The sequence below is a fragment of the Neoarius graeffei genome, chromosome 24 (assembly GCF_027579695.1).
Source record: "Neoarius graeffei isolate fNeoGra1 chromosome 24, fNeoGra1.pri, whole genome shotgun sequence".
In the NCBI taxonomy this organism is placed as follows: Eukaryota; Metazoa; Chordata; class Actinopteri; order Siluriformes; family Ariidae; genus Neoarius; species Neoarius graeffei.
Window position 1 is genome coordinate 54578036 of NC_083592.1, and position 20230 is coordinate 54598265.

The 20230-nt window shown below is 40.1% G+C and overlaps 1 protein-coding gene across 3 annotated transcripts in view; it reads right to left on the reverse strand.

Moving 5' to 3' along the window:
* Positions 1–20073, reverse strand: part of znrf3 (zinc and ring finger 3) — a 139731-nt gene extending 119658 nt beyond the window's left edge. For 2 of the 3 annotated variants that reach the window (XM_060907476.1, XM_060907477.1), the window contains exon 1: positions 19420–19506. Coding sequence is in view for 1 of the 3 variants with exons in the window: in XM_060907475.1 (XP_060763458.1) it covers positions 19420–19713 (294 nt within the window). In the remaining 2 variants the exon portion in view is untranslated. Of the gene's footprint in view, positions 1–19419 lie in introns of all 3 variants that reach the window. The other variant, XM_060907475.1, reaches the window with a different exon arrangement.
* Positions 20074–20230: the final 157 nt, after the last annotated feature.

The window sequence follows — 20230 nt, forward strand, 5'->3', positions numbered from 1 at the left end:
ACAAGGTCATGCCCTGTGTTGTGTTTCTCACCTGGTAATTAAATTAATTTAGGATAAAATCTTTCACCAACCACTCCACCTACCTAATTGTAGTATGCGTGTGTTAAGAACTTAAATGAACATGATGCAGATTATGGCGTTTTCATTAATAATGATTTAGTGCCATAATACTATTTGCATGATTTAATTTCAGTGAAGCATCATTTCACCAAATGACTCGTCTGGATTGCAGAAGGCCGAATAAACGTCACTGTAAAACTGCAACAAAGTTTAATCAACAAAATATTTTTCTCATCTCATCATCTCTAGCCGCTTTATCCTGTTCTACAGGGTCGCAGGCAAGCTGGAGCCTATCCCAGCTGACTACGGGCGAAAGGCGGGGTACACCCTGGACAAGTCGCCAGGTCATCACAGGGCTGACACATAGACACAGACAACCATTCACACTCACATTCACACCTACGCTCAATTTAGAGTCACCAGTTAACCTAACCTGGATGTCTTTGGACTGTGGGGGAAACCGGAGCACCCGGAGGAAACCCACGCGGACAACATGCAAACTCCGCACAGAAAGGCCCTCGCCGGCTACAGGGCTCGAACCCGGACCTTCTTACTGTGAGGCAACAGCGCTAACCATTACACCACCGTGCCACCCCAAAATATTTTTAATTAATTAAATAATAAATCTAATCTAATGCTACAACTAATTTCGATGTGACTGAAAGCAAGAAACTTTAGAAAAGTTTCATGATTCTGTTCATTTTTAGAAAGTTTATAGAGTTTATGCATTGTGTTTAATTAATATCAAGACTGAAAGGACCGTCAATAATAAACTGTTTATCCCGAAATACATTTGTGTTTTTTATATTATGTTTTGGCGGCATGGTGTTCAGCACTGTCGCCTCACAGCAAGAAGGTTCTGGGTTCGAGCCCAGTCGCTGATGAGGGCCTTTCTGTGTGGAGTTTGCATGTTCTCCCCGTGACCGCGTGGGTTTCCTCCGGGTGCTCCGGTTTCCCCCACAGTCCAAAGACATGCAGGTTAGGTTAACTGGTGACTCTAAATTGAGCGTAGGTGTGAATGTGAGTGTGAATGGTTGTCTGTGTCTATGTGTCAGCCCTGTGATGACCTGGCGACTTGTCCAGGGTGTACCCTGCCTTTCACCCGTAGTCAGCTGGGATAGGCTTCAGCTTGCCTGCGACCCTGTAGAACAGGATAAGCAGTTACAGATAATGGATGGATGGATGTTATGTTTCATTTTGTAAAAAAATAATAATTAAAACGTCCTGTCATTTAAATGTCCACACGTCTTGAAATTAGAGTTTTGATTTTCAAAAGGAATTTTCATTTCTGTGCATCATTATTTGATAATACAGTACTGCAAATTTAAAGCTAGACTGCCTTTCAGATTTTTCAAGTGTAGGTCATAAAAATAATTTTCCCCGACACCTAATTATTTTTGTTTAGTGACCGAAAGCTACTGAATTTGAATCACAGACTTCCAATTTTATTATTTTTTTAAAAATGGAACAATTAATGAATTTATCTCCACGTGGCCTTAAATTCTCCGCTATTTTTTCCAGCTTCACCATGACCCAATTCAAGATACTACACTACACCATGCATCACGTGGTGGGCTTTCCCTGTTCACGCAAGGCATTGTGGGATACAAATTGTGAAACAGGAGAGAAAAACGGAGGACGTGAGTGTGCGAATGAAACGTGAAAGAGCGAAGGAAAGGAAACGCAGGACCAAACTAATAAATATCGGCGCTCAGCGAGCACCTCGGTGTGATCAGCTGTTCGTTTAGCGACAGAATGATGGAACTGTCAGTGCACGCTCAAAGGTAAATCTGCGCATGCGCACACACACGGACTTCCTCTGTCTGCTTGACTGCGCAAGCGATTTCATGCACGTTATTTGCTTTAATCCCCTCAAATTAAATAACTTCCCAGCCACAGAATGGCCTGATATTTTGTAAGATATTACAGAAATAAACATATATCACAATGACCACATTTCAGAGGGAACTAAATTTCACTGATTTTATGAAATCAAAAGGCCGTCTCGCTTTAAGATGTCAGTTTAGGAAAGTTCATCAAAACCTAAACATTTGGGCCAAAATGGGGGGAATCAGGAGAAAGAAGGAAATAAACCAAATAAAACTGAATATGAACGCAAACTCGTCTTCGTGACACAGTTTACACACACACACACACACACACACCCAACCCATGCATTGTTCAGATTTGTCTTATTTGAAATTCCTCTTCAAATGCTCAAACAGGATAAACTAGCACGAAAACTTAACCAAAACCAAAAGCTGTACATAAAAACCCTCAGACATCAGACAAACGAAACGCTGCAGCTCTGACAGCCTCGTCAGCCTCGTTTTTGCACTTGCGCCAAATTCAAAGGCAGAGAACACCGTGCAGCTTGTTTGCTCTGGCCCTGATGCTACACTGACAGTTGGACCTGAAATGAAAAGTCAGACCTGACACAAGGCTTCCAAAACATTCAACTCCCAAAACCACTTTTGGTGAAAGATATCATCGTAATGTAGATCTGATATTTGAGCAATCGTAGTGCTTTACCTGACCATGACGAGTCGAAACAGCAGGAAAGCGTTTCGGAAAGCTCATAAGCCAAAGAGAAAACATCGGTCAGGCCAAAGCCGGATTGTAACCTACAGCGAGACACCAGGACCAAAACCAAGATTGCTAACAGGAGCTCGTGTCTCATGCGGGTTTGAAAAAAAAAAAAGCCTACAGAGAGGAAAAACCGTGACCGAGATTCATAACTGAGGTTCGTCTGATCTCCAAACCGTGAAAAATGGACAGCAAGGCTGTGTGTGTGTGTGTGTGAGAGAGAGAGAGAGAGAGAGATAATTTTATATAGTGGTGCTTGAAAGTTTGTGAACCCTTTAGAATTTTCTATATTTCTGAATAAATGTGACCTGAAACATCATCAGATTTTCACACAAGTCCTAAAAGCAGATAAAGAGAACCCAGTTAAACAAATGAGAGAAAAATATTATACTTGGTCATTTATTTATTGAGGAAAATGATCCAATATTACATATCTGTGAGTGGCAAAAGTATGTGAACCTCTAGGATTAGCAGTTAATTTGAAGGTGAAATTAGAGTCAGGTGTTTTCAATCAATGGGATGACAATCAGGTGTGAGTGGGCACCCTGTTTTATTTAAAGAACAGGGATCTATCAAAGTCTGAGCTTCACAACACATGTTTTTGGAAGTGTATCATGGCACGAACAAAGGAGATTTCTGAGGACCTCAGAAAAAGTGTTGTTGATGCTCATCAGGCTGGAAAAGGTTACAAAACCATCTCTAAAGAGTTTGGACTCCACCAATCCACAGTCAGACAGATTGTGTACAAATGGAGGAAATTCAAGACCATTGTTACCCTCCCCAGGAGTGGTCAACCAACAAAGATCACTGCAAGAGCAAGGCATGTAATAGTCGGCGAGGTCACAAAGGACCCCAGGGTAACTTCTAAGCAACTGAAGGCCTCTCTCACACTGGCTAATGTTAATGTTCATGAGTCCACCATCAGGAGAACACTGAACAACAATGGTGTGCATGGCAGGGTTGCAAGGAGAAAGCCACTGCTCTCCAAAAAGAACATTGCTGCTCGTCTGCAGTTTGCTAAAGATCATGTGGACAAGCCAGAAGGCTATTGGAAAAATGTTTTGTGGATGGATGAGACCAAAATAGAACTTTTTGGTTTAAATGAGAAGCATTATGTTTGGAGAAAGGAAAACATTGCATTCCAGCATAAGAACCTTATCCCATCTGTGAAACATGGTGGTGGTAGTATCATGGTTTGGGCCTGTTTTGCTGCATCTGGGCCAGGACGGCTTGCCATCATTGATGGAACAATACATTCTGAATTATACCAGCAAATTCTAAAGGAAAATGTCAGGACATCTGTCCATGAACTGAATCTCAAGAGAAGGTGGGTCATGCAGCAAGACAATGACCCTAAGCACACAAGTTGTTCTACCAAAGAATGGTTAAAGAAGAATAAAGTTAATGTTTTGGAATGGCCAAGTCAAAGTCCTGACCTTAATCCAATTGAAATGTTGTGGAAGGACCTGAAGCGAGCAGTTCATGTGAGGAAACCCACCAACATCCCAGAGTTGAAGCTGTTCTGTACGGAGGAACGGGCTAAAATTCCTCCAAGCCGGTGTGCAGGACTGATCAACAGTTACCGGAAACGTTTAGTTGCAGTTATTGCTGCACAAGGGGGTCACACCAGATACTGAAAGCAAAGGTTCACATACTTTTGCCACTCACAGATGCGTAATATTGGATCATTTTCCTCAATAAATAAATGACCAAGATTTATATTTTTGTCTCATTTGTTTAACTGGGTTCTCTTTATCTACGTTTAGGACTTGTATGCAAATCTGATGATGTTTTAGGTCATATTTTGTGCAGAAATATAGAAAATTCTAAAGGGTTCACAAACTTTCAAGCACCACTGTATATATATAAAGTGGCACTGGAACTCATATAACTCTGTAGTGTTGTACATTTTTCGAAATCTTCAATAAAGATGAGACAAGCTTGCATTACAGGTATTTAGCAGACGCTCTTATCCAAAGCAACATACAACACACCCAGAGCAGCCTGGGGAGTAGTCATTCCTGCTGGTCCAGGGAATTGAACCAGCAACCTTATGGTCCTAAAGCTGCTTCTCTATTTCTACCTGACGAGAAGTGGTGAGAACGGGTTCTCAGGGACATGATGAGATGTGTTTTTGGTTTGTCTTGATTAAGATTGAGAAAATAAAAAGGCTGCTGAGAGAGTGACTGTTCATGTTGGAAAATGACTGCAGTATAAGAGGAATAAAACACTTCGGAAAAATGATATTGCAGGAAAGTCATCAAGGATTGGCGGGATTGATACTGGTCCATGCTTCCAAAACAAAACAAAAAATGCATGGTTTAGACGAACTATAACAGAAAGAGATGTTACACTAACTCTGTGTGCTTGTGTGTGTGTGTGTGTGTGTGTGTGTGTGTGTGTGTGTGTGTGTGTGTGTTTTATATATAATTTCATTCTATCCACATTCACTGGATATGAGCAATCGTGTGCTATGATTGGCTACACTACTACTAGGATATCAGCTCATATACCATGAGTAGAGAAAAACGAAATGGCGGAGCATGTTGCTGAAGCAACCGAGGACGAAATAAAAACTCTACTCGAAAACAAAGCCCCAAAAAATACAAAAAAAAGCAACGAAATATGGAATGAAAGGATTTGATGGTAAGAACGTATCTTTTTTTATTTTTCAAGAATTATTATTATTATTATTATTATTACAGGGCTTTCCACTAAGGCTCATACTAGCCAGCCATGACAAATAAGTAGCCAGCCGGGGGGAGTAAACACAAAATAAACTCCTGTGCACGCAGTTCCCAGGATTAAATGTATTTTCCACAGACCATTTATTTATTCACTTTACTCAAATACAAAGTAAAATGGCAGTAAATCTTCTTTCTTTTCTTGCGTATTGCATCATGAGGCGTTCCTGGCTTGTAAATCTCTTATTTTCGGTGCATGACACATTCACGCAGCTGAGCATGCTATGAATTAACAACGACAACGGTCTGCAGTGGGGCTACACAATTACACACTCAGCCAACATTTCTCCGTTTGTGTATGAAAATACACTCCAACCACTCAGTTTGGCTTCGTTTACAGCCTATGGTGTCTTTTGATGCCAGCACGTAATTGAACAAGAGAAGACTGGTTTACCGGAGACAAAATAAGCGTTATCCCTGCTTCTGTTCCCTCCGACACACTACTGCCTCTGCCGAGCGCGCACGCACACACTGCATGTCGGGGCCGCGGATGAGTTACTCTCCCTTGATCAACGAAGTCGGCGGGGAATTTGTGGTTATTATCGGTACAAACAGCGCAAATCACAACTTAAATGAGTGCGGTTCAGTTTGACATTATTGTCAGTCCGTTAGATAAACATTTAATTTTATTAAAATCGAAAATTAATATTTAGAGCCTGTGGGCTACAAAAATAAGTCATTAAAGTAGCCGGCTGGACTTAATTGTGTAATCGGCTGTATGGCCGGCAGCCGGCGCTTGTGGAAAGCCCTGTTATTATTGCCTTTTTCACAAATTGCTCCTGTCATTTCGCCAGTTTGTTTACATTCTAAGTGGAAATGATTTTGTCAGATGTTTTGTATAAAGTTTTTATTTATCAAATATGCAAAAAATAAAAATACAAAGAAGAAGAAGGTAAACCTGCGCATGCGCACACATGGACTTCCTCTGTCTGCTTGACTACACAAAGCGAGTGATTTCATGCACAATATTTGCTTTAATCCCCTCGAATTAAATAACTTCCCAGCCACAGAACGGCCTGATATTTTGTGAGATATTACAGAAATAAACATATTTCACAATGACCACATTTCAGAGGGAACTAAATTTCACCGGTTTTATGAACTCGAAAGGCCGTCTAGCTTTAAATGATAATTTTCTTTATAGCTGATGTAGTAAGAAATGCATCAGGAACATTCTGGGTAGAACGAAGTGATGGGTATGGGATACTCGCACACAGGACGATGACACGTTTCCGTTTTTGAAACAGTGCGACTCTTGTGGATCCGTTACCAACATTTATATTCAGACATAAAGCAAAACAGCAACAGCTAACATTCGTTTGTTCTGTTTCTTACAAAATAGCCACAGCGCTGGGCTGATGTTAGCTCGGTGTTCTTTCTATTAATAGCTATTTTTTCTCATCATCATATCAGTTCAAGTCACACCATTTATTTTCTCAAGTTGATTGATTTTTTTTTTACTTTTCTTGCCTTTGTAGCTCATTTTACAAAGATGTTTCAAACTTTTTCCAGCCATAACAAAACTGTACTGCTGTGTTGTGTTTCTGCATGTTCCAACTGCCACTTGTGCAAAACTACGCTATCTCCCACGAGACTTCATGGGAACATCAGATATTTTGATTAGGGCAGTGTGATACGGTGAAAATGTATCTCCATACACAATCTGGTGTTGGGGTTAAAGTGTGAACAACGGAAAATTACAAGCTCTCTCTGCTTATTTTTTAGTCAATATTGATGGAGAAAATGAACAGAAATCAAACAAAAAGTTCTCAAAAAATTGACAGCTGTTCAATCTGAGCGGAAAAAGAAAGCGTTTTCTAAAGGAGAACTGAAGTCATTGTTAAACTTGCTTTATTTCTTAATTAACGTGCTATTCAATTACGTTTTCAGATTTGGTAACCTTCTATCGTGACTCGTATTGGCAACTAATTGCAATTAAATATTATACTTATCGGCCTAGTCGGTTTTTAGCCGTGTTGAATTTAGTTCGTTTGGTCCACGGCAGGCGTCGGTTATCCGCGCGATCTTCACGAGACTTGTGCGAGACTTCGAAACGTGAAGTGTCAGCCAGGTGTCAGTGCCGCCATTTTGAAAACTCTTTTCCAAACGAAGTATTGCACAAAAACGAGTTTAAATGATGATTGCTGCCTACTTTTTTCAAACTTTCCTGATTGCTATCAAAACAACGATCTAAGGTCTCAACGAATCTCGTTTACGGCCATTGCTTTGACATATGGACTGATGTATTACAGAGCATATAGCAGTGACAAAATAGCGATCAAAAATGCATTCCTATATTTAATAAAATGAGATAAATAGAATTTTGATCATAAAAAAATTGCCTTCAGTTCTCCTTTAAGGATTCATTGGATAATTAAACGGTTCTTGGCTTCCAAACGACTCGGATCTTGTGAAAGGGAAACACAGTGGTGAAGTGTTCTATGAAGACCCTTTAAAGGATCATTAGTGTGCATAACTATACGCTTGATCCTCATTTTCCTCTGAGGAAAAGTAGATTTTGCTTCTCAGACATCTCTACCAGGTGTTCAGTGTTCCTTATGGCACAGTTCAGGTGTGTAAGGTGCAAAAACACAGATTGTCTGAAGAGCAGACCGAAAGGCCACTTTTGAAAAGCACTCAGCCCAGTGCAGACAAGAAGCCATCAAAGTTAACAATCCGAGACCAGCGCTATGTTAAACGGCGCCTGAAGCCAGAGCAAACCTAAACGTCTGCGGCTTTTCCGACGTAAAGCCGTGGTCTCGTGGCTCCACGTGGCTAAAGGCCAGTGCCAAACAGTCCAGCTAAATACATATATGGCTAGACTAAATATTACGACTGCTGAAACCCCTCATCCTGCCCCGTCCCCGGCGTCCCACCTCCATGAACACCGTTGACCGCATGCCAGTTTGATGAATATGACCTGCACTCGGAACAATCCCACTTTTACATCGCTCATAATCACATGCTGCTGAGAGATATCCTCCATCGGGCGTAGCCTGTCATGAATATATAAAGGCGAAAAAAAAGAAAAAAAACCCCTACATTTTTCATTCTTCTCATTTCGACCGCATGAGGTCAAGGCGAAAAAGGCAGAGAGGCTGCCTAAACAAAGCCTGCAGAAATGTGCGACGGCTCCAAAGTGGATCTTTCACAGACCAGCAAATGCAGGGTTGCTTCGAGGCATGCAATTAGGCCGTATTTCACAAACGTCCACCAGCTCGTGCTGATTGGCCGACGCAGACCAAAGCACTGGAGATAATCACGGTTCTAAAAATGCTCCTAAAACTACTTCTAAAAACTGCTCAAGGCTCCTCTGTGCCCAAACGTTGTGCAACACGCGTGCATTCCACATTTCCATAAAAATCCAGAGAGTATAACACCGAAAAGTCGACGACGAGCAGAAAATTTACGTATCGTTCACATTCAGTTTTTACTTTAACAACATGTTGGACGACATCCTCGACCCCCCTCCCCTCCCCCCCATGTGACATTTCTGTATACTGAAAAGCAAAAATCGTTGTTTTGTACTTTATCGTTGTTTTGGCTTTTAGCCGTTACAGAAAGTCTGAAAATCCTTCCCTTCCCAACATGTCATGACACAGCGTGTCAAGTTTATCACCTCAATCACCTGAGAATTACGTTTTCCCCCCAAGAAAGACACAACTCTCCAATTATGAGCTTCTGAAGCTCAACCATGCTAAATTACTCCCCGGCACACACTGACACCCACAAACGCGCCATGAAAGACAGACTCTGAAATACGCGATTAGATGTCTTCGGCGTTCCACTGGATGACGTCTGGGATAACTTTATTAAAACATTTCCTCCGTGACAAAACTCTGAAATTTAATTAATGCAGGAACAACAAGTTTCTCCAGGATGTTTTTCTCCAAACCCAGATAACCGCATCATGGTTATATCAGATATATTCCATTCAGCTAGCATGATGCTGAACGAGTCGAAGACGAGTAGCTGAATGGAATATATCTGATATATCACAAAAAGCGGGCGGCACGGTGGTGTAGTGGTTAGCGCTGTCGCCTCACAGCAAGAAGGTCCTGGGTTCGAGCCCCGGGGCCGGCGAGGGCCTTTCTGTGCGGAGTTTGCATGTTCTCCCCGTGTCCGCGTGGGTTTCCTCCGGGTGCTCCGGTTTCCCCCACAGTCCAAAGACATGCAGGTTAGGTTAACTGGTGACTCTAAATTGAGCGTAGGTGTGAATGTGAGTGTGAATGGTTGTCTGTGTCTATGTGTCAGCCCTGTGATGACCTGGCGACTTGTCCAGGGTGTACCCCGCCTTTCGCCCGTAGTCAGCTGGGATAGGCTCCAGCTTGCCTGCGACCCTGTAGAAGGATAAAGCGGCTAGAGATAATGAGATGAGATGAGATCACAAAAAAGCCAGCCAATATTATTATTATACATACACGTTCCTTTCGGGTGTTCAATGCGTCTTTCTCTTTCAAAATTCTCTCAAAATCTTCTGTATTTAACGAAGCAAACCTGGTGGCCATAGTTGTTTATTTACAAATTGTCCCAGTCGCTCGCTAGCGCGGAAGTTTTACGTCTCCGATGTGTGACGTCATGTTGTCTTGACAACCATGCAATATCGTAAACCATATCCAACGCTCATTCTCCATTGGGTAGAGTGACGTAATACATGTAGGATAAGCGATATGCTAACAATATTGCATGCTATCAAACCAAATGAATGAAACCCACTAGAAGGGAATAGAACACGTTTTTATTCCATCAAAAATGCATCCTGTATGTATAATAATTTTTATTTCGCATCATTAATGCAAGACGACTGACAAACTTTAAATCAATCAATCAATCCATGATGCAATCATTCATTCATGTTCATTTCCAGAAAAACAAATGCTGCATGTTGTTGTGGAACATTGGAATGGAAAGTAGATTTACATCCAGAGCACCTTCAGGATCACACTCTTCTGACCGAACTCTTTTTTTTCTTTTCCCTGCTAATGAACCAAGTGTCTTGTTCGGAGATACATCCAAAGCAATTCAGGAAGTTTTAATAAGAATACTCTTCCCCTCCCCCCAACGCAAGAAGCAGAACCTGCCTCGAAAAGCAGCAAGGTGCCAACCTGAAGGAGATTAGATTTTAAAAAGACAGTAAGTCATTTGGGTGGTGTAGTGGTTAGCACTGTCGCCTAACAGTAAGAAGATCCTGGGTTCGAGCCCAGTGGCCGGTGAGGGCCTTTCTGTGTAGAGCTGGCGTTGTCTGCGTGGGGTTGCTCCAGTTTCCCCCACAGTCCTTCAATGACCTGGTGACTTGTCCAGGGTGTACCCTGCCTCTCACCCATACCCAGCTAGGATAGGCTCCAGCTTGCCTGCAACCCTGCACAGGATAAGCGGCTACGGATGATGGATGGATGGATGGATGGATGGATGGAGGAGGTCATTTGATCTGTCATGTTCACAGGTGGAGAGGGAGAAATATACAGCAACGTGGCTGACAATCAAGAGTGGAACAAAATGAAGAAGAGCTAAAATCATGGGAAATAAATAAATTCAAGCAGCTCATCTCATCAGACCATGATATGAACTTCCAACTTTTTGAAGCGTCCGACTCCAAGACAGATATATGCTCTGTTAAAATACCAATTAAAATCCAAACCAACATAATAATAATGATGATGATGCGACTTGGAGTCAAGAGCGAGTTTAAATGAAAGACTATTAGCGTGTATTTTGATGCTACGCTAGCCTCTGCCAAAAGAGAATGAGCGGAGGATGGTGTGAATTTGTTCGACCTTCCTGAATACGCTGAAGTAATTATTATGTGCAGGCAAGGAGACAAAAATCAATCTACAATTACAGCAATCTGAAACACGGACACATCCTGAGCTCTTCAAGCTTAACGAAAAAAAAAGAAACAAACAAACAAAGAGAGAGAAATTCCATCAACTGTGTGACTTTTTCAGAGCTATACACGCAACAAGAAGGGGCCAAGCATCAGATCAGTGGGTTAACATGTTAAAATGTTTGAGTTTTTTTCCATGACTTAAGAAAAACATCGAAAGTTTACACCACATTCACTGTTCAAATTAAGCCCAACGTTCATTTACTTCTCAAAAATACAAACAACACATTTAATCAAATTCCCAATCAGGAATCAGTATTAAAAAAAGTGTTTTCATCTTAGAAAATATTCTAACCATGTTCTAACATTCCCTAAGGTTTAGCATTAAAATAAACTGCTGTGTCAGTAAAGAAGGGGAAGCCGTAGCCTAAAGGTTAGAGAAGCAACTTTGGGACTAAAAGGTTGCTGGTTCAATTCCGTGGACCAGCTGAAGTGCCCTCGAGCGAGGCACCGAACCCCCAACTGCTCCCCAGACTGCTCTGGGTTTGTTGTACATCACTCTGGATAACAGCATCTGCTAAATGGCATTAATGTAATAAAGTGAAATATCAATATTGTAGTATAAACACATTAATGAGCAATTAAAACTTCCAACACTTTTCTGTAAACTTAAAATTAGATCCAAAGTAAAATAACTGTAGCTACAGAATGTTGAAATATTGCACACAAGTTCACAAGCAGCTCAAAACAAGCTAAAAAGGAAAGCAGAAACAAAAATTCACCACCAATATAGATCGCTACTTCAAACGTTTCTGAAATCAAGCATCGAAGTAACTTGCTTTTGTAAAGTAACATGTAAACTTTTAATTTGGAACTAAATAAATTAGCAAAAAAAAGGAGCTAAAAACAGAAAAAAAAGTACTACAGCATAGAGAAGTATTAGCATTAGCATCGTCATGGATGATGCCCAAAAGGATATTAAGTGCATAGAAACCAAATTAAATCTAAAGAAAACTTGATAACAAGCAAAAGAATGATCACAAACTTTTTTTTGTAAACGTGCAACAGCGAAATCAGTATTTTAGTAAACGGAAATGCAGATGGAGGTGAAAATGAGATTCAGAAAGCAACTGAAAAGTCAAGTGGCTCTAAAGTTGATGCAAAACTTGCAATCAAAAGTAACCGAATAACTCGCAGTCGATGGCCACGCTGCAGAAGCCGATTTGGTATTTCATAGACGAGGCTCTGAAAGGAGTTTGAAAGAGTTTTAAAAGAACATCGATCACTCTAAGCCTAAAGAAAGCGACACAATGAGCAAAAACGATCAATTCAACATTTCCTGCTGTTCATGTTTTGAATTCTGGACACGACAGATGAATAAAGAAGTCATGTTTAAAGTGTTCAAATATCAATTTTCATCATATTTCATCTTATAAAACACACAAGGACACAACAGACATGAGTGAAGTCATAAGGAATGTAAAACTACAGAAAGAAAGATACACCGTGACTAATAACTCACGACTAAATTCAACCTTCACGCTCAGTTAGGAAATGTTTTAGATGACAAACATGAAAGAAGCTCAAATGAGACTTAAGTACAAAATTGATCTAAATTAGGGGTCGACCGATAATCAGAGCCGATATTCAGCTTTTTTCTGATGATCAGAATCGGCACTTGAAATCGTTTCCTTGTTGAGAAAAGCGTGGGGTTTTTTGTTTCTTTGTTGTTGTTTTTTTAATGTAATGTACTGCAATATAGTCAGAGAAGAGGCTCGAAAGGATTTTAAGCAGAAAGGAAGTTACACAACAACTAAAAGAAAAAAAATCGCCAATAGTGTAGGACCTGTAAACTTCTTGACTTTGTGGCGGCGTAACAAAGTGGAAGTTGTGATTACAAACTGCAAAATCGCTCCATTGTACTGAACTGAAGCATGAAAGAACGGCGCCATCGTCATTCGACACACCTGTAAACTTTTTGTACCAACAGACTGAACAGTCAGCGAGAAACAAGCTTAGGACTTCAAAATGATTTCATTAAAACTCTAACTATACATTTCTAACTCCCGTGTTTACGTACAAAAAACAAATATTTCAGCAGAAAAATGCAATTTTAAGAGCAAAGAAAGCAACCAAAATCTACAGAAAGCTCCACAGTGAGCTAAAACTCGCCAACAATTTAGGAGCTGTAAACGTTTTTGAACTTTCAGCAGAGAAACAAAGTTGAACAGCCATTAGGAACAGTGATGATCTTCTAATATATCATTAGAAAAGTATTTTTGGAGGCTTTTTTGGCGCAGGAAGGAGCTCAGAGAACAAGCAACATCTACAGAAAGACACACAGAGAAATAAAACTAGCTAATAACTGAGCAGCTGTAAACTTTTGGAAGTTAAACAGCAATAAGGAACAGTGAAATGCTTTGTAATACTTCTGTAATGATAAATTAAAGGGTTCAGAGAGGAGTTTTGAATGAAAAGGAGGGGTTTTTTGGAGCAGGAAGGAGCTCAGAAAGGATTAAGAGCAAAACGCAAACAACCAAAATCTACAGAAAGCGACACAATGTCCTCGAACTAGCGAATAACTGAAGAGCTGTAAAGTTTTCAGAAGTTAAACAGCAATGAGAAGCAGTGAAATGCTTTGTAATGTTAACTTAAGGGGTTCAGATAAGAGTTTTGAATAAAAAATTATTTTTTGGAGCTCAGAAAGGATTTTAAAGACAAAGAAAACAACCAGAATTTAAAGAAAGTTCCACAATGACCTCAACCTAGCGAATAATTGATGAGCTGTAAAGTTTTTGGAAGTTAAACATCAATGAGAAACAGTGAAAAGCTTTGTAATACTTCTGTAATGATAAATTAAAAGGCTCAGATAGGAGTTTTAAATGAAAGACAATTTTTTGGAGCAGGACGGAGCTCAGAAAGGATTTTAAGAGCAAAGAGAACAAACAAAAACTACAGAAAGATAAACAGAGACCTAAAAATAGCTAATAACTGAGGAGCTGTGAACTTTTTGGAAGTGAAACAGCGATTAGGAACAGTGAAATGCTTTGTAAGACTTCTGTAATGATAAATTAAAGGGTTCCCATAGGAATTTTGAATGAAGAGGGTGGGTTTTTTTGGAGCTCAGAAAACAAGCGACATCTACAGAAAGAGACACAGAGACCTAAAACTAGCTAATAATTTAAGAGCTGTAAGCTTTTTTGAACTTGCGGCAGAGAAACAAAGTTAAACAGCGATTAGGAACAGTGAACTTCTTCTAATTCATCATTACAGAAGTATGAAAGGGTTCAGAGAGGAGTTTTGAATGAAAATGAGTTTTTTTGGAGCAGGAAGGAGCTCAGAGAACAAGCAACATCTACAGAAAGAGACACAGTGAACTAAAACGAGCGAATAACTGAGCAGCTGTAAACTTTTTGGAAGATAAACAGCGATTAGGAACAGTGAAGTGCTTAGTAATGCGTCTGTAATGATAAATTAAAGGGTTCAGAGAGGAGTTATGAATGAAAAGGAGGGCTTTTTGGAGCAGGAAGGAGCTCAGAGAACAAGCAACATCTATAGAAAGATACACAGAGAAATAAAACTACCTAATAACTGAGAAGCTGTAAAGTTTTCTGAAGTTAAACAGCGGTTAGGAACAGCGATGCTCTTCTAATTCATCATTACGGAAGTATGAAAGGGTTCAGAGAGGAGTTTTGAATGAAAAGAAGGGTTTTTTGGAGCAGGAAGGAGCTCAGAAAAGATTTTAAGAGCAACATCTACAGAAAGCTCCACAGTGACCTAAACCTAGCTAATAACTGAGGAGCTGTAAACTTTATGGAAGTGAAACAGCGATTAGGAACAGTGAAATGCTTTGTAAAACTTCTGTAATGATAAATTAAAGGGTTCCCATAGGAATTTTGAATGAAGAGGGTGGTTTTTTTTTGTTTTTCTGGAGCAGGAAGGAGCTCAGAGAACAAGCAACATCTACAGAAAGATACACAGACCTAAAACTAGCTAATAATTTAAGAGCTGTAAACTTTTTTGAACTTGCAGCAGAGAAGCAAAGTTAAACAGCAATTAGGAACAGTGAACATCTTTTAATTTATCATTACGGAAGTATGAAAGGGTTCAGAGAGGAGTTTTGAATGAAAAGGAGGGGTTTTTGGAGCAGGAAGGAGCTCAGAAAGGATTTTAAGAGTAACATCTACAGAAAGCTCCACAGTGACCAAAAACTAGCTAATAACTGAGGAGCTGTAAACTTTATGGAAGTTAAACAGCGATTAGAAACAGTGAAAAGCTTTGTAATACTTCTGTAATGATAAATTAAAGGGTTCAGAGAGGAGTTTTGAATGAAAAATTATTTTTGGGAGTTCAGAAAAGATTTTAAGAGCAAAGAGAACAACCAAAATCTACAGAAAGCCCCATTAAAACTTCTAGTTAATAACTGAGGAGCCGTAAACTTTACTGAAGTTAAACAGCGATTAGAAACAATGAACTTCTCCTAATTCATCATTACAGAAGTATGAAAGGGTTCAGAGAGGAGTTTTGAATGAAAAGGAGGGTTTCTTGGAGCAAGAAGGAGCTCAAAGAACAAGCAACATCTACAGAAAGATACACAGAGACCTAAAACTAGCTAATAACTGAGCAGCTGTAAAGTTTTCAGAATTTAAACAGCAATTAGGAACAGCGAAATGCTTAGTAATGCATCTGTAATGATAAATTAAAGGGTTCAGAGAGGAGTTTTGAATGAAAAATGATTTTTTGGAGTTCAGAAAAGATTTTAAGAGTAAAGAGAACAACCAAAATCTACAGAAAGCATCACAGTGACTTAAAACTTCTAGCGAATAACTGAGGAGCTGTAAACTTTACCGAAGTTAAATAGCGATTAGGAATAGCAAAATGCTTTGTAATACTTCCGTAATGATAAATTAAAGGGTTCCATAGGAATTTTGAATGGAAAGGGTTTTTTTTTTTTAGCAGGAAGGAGCTCAGAGAACAAGCAACATCTACAGAAAGATACACAGAGAGCTAAAACTTCTAGCTAATAACTGAGGAGCTGTAAACTTTTTGGAAGTTAAACAGCGAACAGCGAAATGCTTAGTAATGCATCTGTAATGATAAATCAAAGGGTTCAGAGAGGAGTTTTGAATGAAAAGGAGGGTTTTTTGGAGCAGAAAGGAGCTCAAAGAACAAACAACATCTATAGAAAGATACACAGAGAAATAAAACTACCTAATAACTAAGGAGCTGTAAACTTTTTGGAAGTTAAACCGCGGTTAGGAACAGCGAAATGCTTAGTAATGCATCTGTAATGATAAATTAAAGGGTTCAGAGAGGAGTTTTGAATGAAAAGGAGGGTTTTTTGGAGCAGGAAGGAGCTCAGAAAGGATTAAGAGCAACATCTATAGAAAGCTCCACAGAGACCTAAAATTTCTAGCTAATAACTGAGGAGCTGTAAACTTTATGGACATTAAACAGCAATTAGGAACAGCGAAATGCTTAGTAATGCATTTGTAATGATAAATTAAACGGTTCCATACTGTAGGAATTTTGAATGGAAAGTTTGGGTTTTGTTTTTTTTAGCAGGAAGGAGCTCAGAGAACAAACAACATCTACAGAAAGATACACAGAGAAATAAAACTTCTCGCTAATAACTCAGGAGCTGTAAACTTTTTGGAAGTTACAGTAAACAGCGATCAGGAACAGCGAAGTGCTTTGTAACGCGTCTGTAATGATAAAGGGTTCTGAGAGGAGCTTTGAATGAAAAGGAGGGCTTTTTGGAGCAGGAAGGAGCTCAGAGAACAAGCAACATCTACAGAAAGAGACACAGAGAAATAAAACTACCTAATAACTGAGCAGCTGTAAAGTTTTCAGAATTTAAACAGCAGTTAGGAACAGCGATGTTGTTCGAATTCATCATTACAGAAGTATGAAAGGGTTCTGAGAGGGGTTTTGAATGAAAAGGAGATTTTTTTGGAGCAGGAAGGAGCTCAGAAAGGATTAAGAGCAACATCTACAGTACAGAAAGCTCCACAGAGACCTAAAATTTCTAGCTAATAACTGAGGAGCTGTAAACTTTATGGACGTTAAACAGCGGTTAGGAACAGCGAAATGCTTAGTAATGCAACTGTAATGATAAATGGTTCCATAGGAATTTTGAATGGAAAGTTTTGGGTTTTTTTTTTTTTTTTTTTGAGCAGGAAGGAGCTCAGAGAACAAACAACATCTACAGAAAGATACACAGAGACCTAAAACTTCTTGCTAATAACTCAGGAGCTGTAAACTTTTTGGAAGTTACAGTAAACAGCGATCAGGAACAGCGAAGTGCTTTGTAACGCGTCTGTAATGATAAAGGGTTCTGAGAGGAGCTTTGAATGAAAAGGAGGGCTTTTTGGAGCAGGAAGGAGCTCAGAGAACAAGCAACATCTACAGAAAGAGACACAGAGAAATAAAACTACCTAAACTGAGCAGCTGTAAAGTTTTCAGAATTTAAACAGCAGTTAGGAACAGCGATGTTGTTCGAATTCATCATTACAGAAGTATGAAAGGGTTCAGAGAGGAGTTTTGAATGAAAAGGAGATTTTTTGGAGCAGGAAGGAGCTCAGAAAGGATTAAGAGCAACATCTACAGTACAGAAAGCTCCACAGAGACCTAAAACTAGCTAATAACTGAGGAGCTGTAAACTTTATGGACGTTAAACAGCGGTTAGGAACAGCGAAATGCTTAGTAATGCATCTGTAATGATAAATTAAACGGTTCCATAGGAATTTTGAATGGAAAGTTTTGGGTTGGTTTTTTTTTTTTTAGCAGGAAGGAGCTCAGAGAACAAACAACATCTACAGAAAGATACACAGAGACCTAAAACTTCTCGCTAATAACTGAGGAGCTGTAAACTTTTTGGAAGTTACAGTAAACAGCGATCAGGAACAGCGAAGTGCTTTGTAACGCGTCTGTAATGATAAAGGGTTCTGAGAGGAGTTTTGAATGAAAAGGAGGGCTTTTTGGAGCAGGAAGGAGCTCAGAAAGGATTAAGAGCAACATCTACAGTACAGAAAGCTCCACAGAGACCTAAAACTAGCTAATAACTGAGGAGCTGTAAACTTTATGGACGTTAAACAGCGGTTAGGAACAGCGAAATGCTTAGTAATGCAACTGTAATGATAAATGGTTCCATAGGAATTTTGAATGGAAAGTTTTGGGTTGTTTTTTTTTTTTGAGCAGGAAGGAGCTATGAGAACAAACAACATCTACAGAAAGATACACAGAGACCTAAAACTTCTTGCTAATAACTGAGGAGCTGTAAACTTTTTGGAAGTTACAGTAAACAGCGATCAGGAACAGCGAAGTGCTTTGTAACGCGTCTGTAATGATAAAGGGTTCTGAGAGGAGCTTTGAATGAAAAGGAGGGCTTTTTGGAGCAGGAAGGAGCTCAGAGAACAAGCAACATCTACAGAAAGAGACACAGAGAAATAAAACTACCTAATAACTGAGCAGCTGTAAAGTTTTCAGAATTTAAACAGCAGTTAGGAACAGCGATGTTGTTGGAATTCATCATTACAGAAGTATGAAAGGGTTCAGAGAGGGGTTTTGAATGAAAAGGAGGGGTTTTGGAGCAGGAAGGAGCTCAGAAAGGATTAAGAGCAACATCTACAGTACAGAAAGCTCCACAGAGACCTAAAACTAGCTAATAACTGAAATGTTTCCTAAATTCATTACAGAAGATTAAAGTGTGCAGGAAGGAGGTGGGAATGAGGTTTGGAAGCTCCATGAGGAAAAGAAAGCAGATCCACGAGGCTCCAAACTTTAAAACCTTCCCCAAGCCGCCGCTGAGTGAAGCCCATGCAGTCCGGACTCCTTCATGAGCCTGCTGTTGTTTTACAGCCATAAATAAGAACAAAACAGTGAAATATAGAAACACGAAGGCTGAAGTGAGGAAAGAGGGATTGAAGTCGGTTAGAAAACAAATAAAACACAAACACAAGCAAGCAAGACAGACAGAAAGACAGACAGAAAGCAAGCTGCCGTGTGTGTGACAGAGTTACAGAGTTACAGAGTGAGCGAGAAAAAGCTGGCGGTCCGTCAGAAGTGTATCGGTTCTAAACCCACCGCTCCGGACATGAAAGCATTCGAACATCAAAGCGGAGCAGAAATGAGGGTTAAAGAGGAAAAACGCAGGGAAATGAGAGCACGCAGGGGGGAATCGGGGGGAATGGATGCCCTACGTACTTGCACGATCTCTCCCTCGGCGCTGATGGTGGCTCCGGCCCGGGAGAAGCGGCCCTGAAGCCCGGTGGTGTAGGTGGTGTAATCCCCGCTCGGGCTCGACTCGAACAGCACCACCTCCACGAAGGCCGTGTCCTTGGCAGAGACGGACAGAAAGAAGCAAAGAAAAAGCTCCAGCACAGTGAACACCCATTCCTTTCCTCTTCTTCTTCTTCTTGGGGAAAAAACCACCACCACCACCATCATCATCATCAATATGATCATCATCATCAACATCTCCATCATCCTCATCCTCATCTCGCCGGCTGGATCTGGATCTGTGCAAAGCAGGACATCATGTCCTCTTCTTCTTCTTCTTCTTCTTCTTCTTTTTGGAAGTGGAAAGAAGTGGAGGAATTTCAGGATTAAAAAAAATAATAATAATAGTAATAATAATAATTTCACCAGGTGAAATAATAATGCTGATGACTTTTCTTTTCTGCTTTTAAAGCCCAGTTTCACAGCTGCACAACTGACACATGTGTTGCGTTACATCTCTTCTCTTCTCTTCTTTCCTCTTCTTCTCTTCTCACTTCTTCTCTTCTCTTCTCTTCCCTTCCCTTCTTTCCTCTTGTGCCGCTCCGCACATTTTCCCCTTTTTTCTCTTCCTCTCTCTTTCTTTTGATCTCCAACCACGTGATGTTGTATATATATATATATATATATATTTTTTATTTTTTTTTGTCCCAAACCTTTTTTCCCCGCCCACCAAATCTTCCTGACCCTCTTCATTCCTCTGTGTTAAGGTGGAGCCGCACAGTTCCTCTCTGCACGT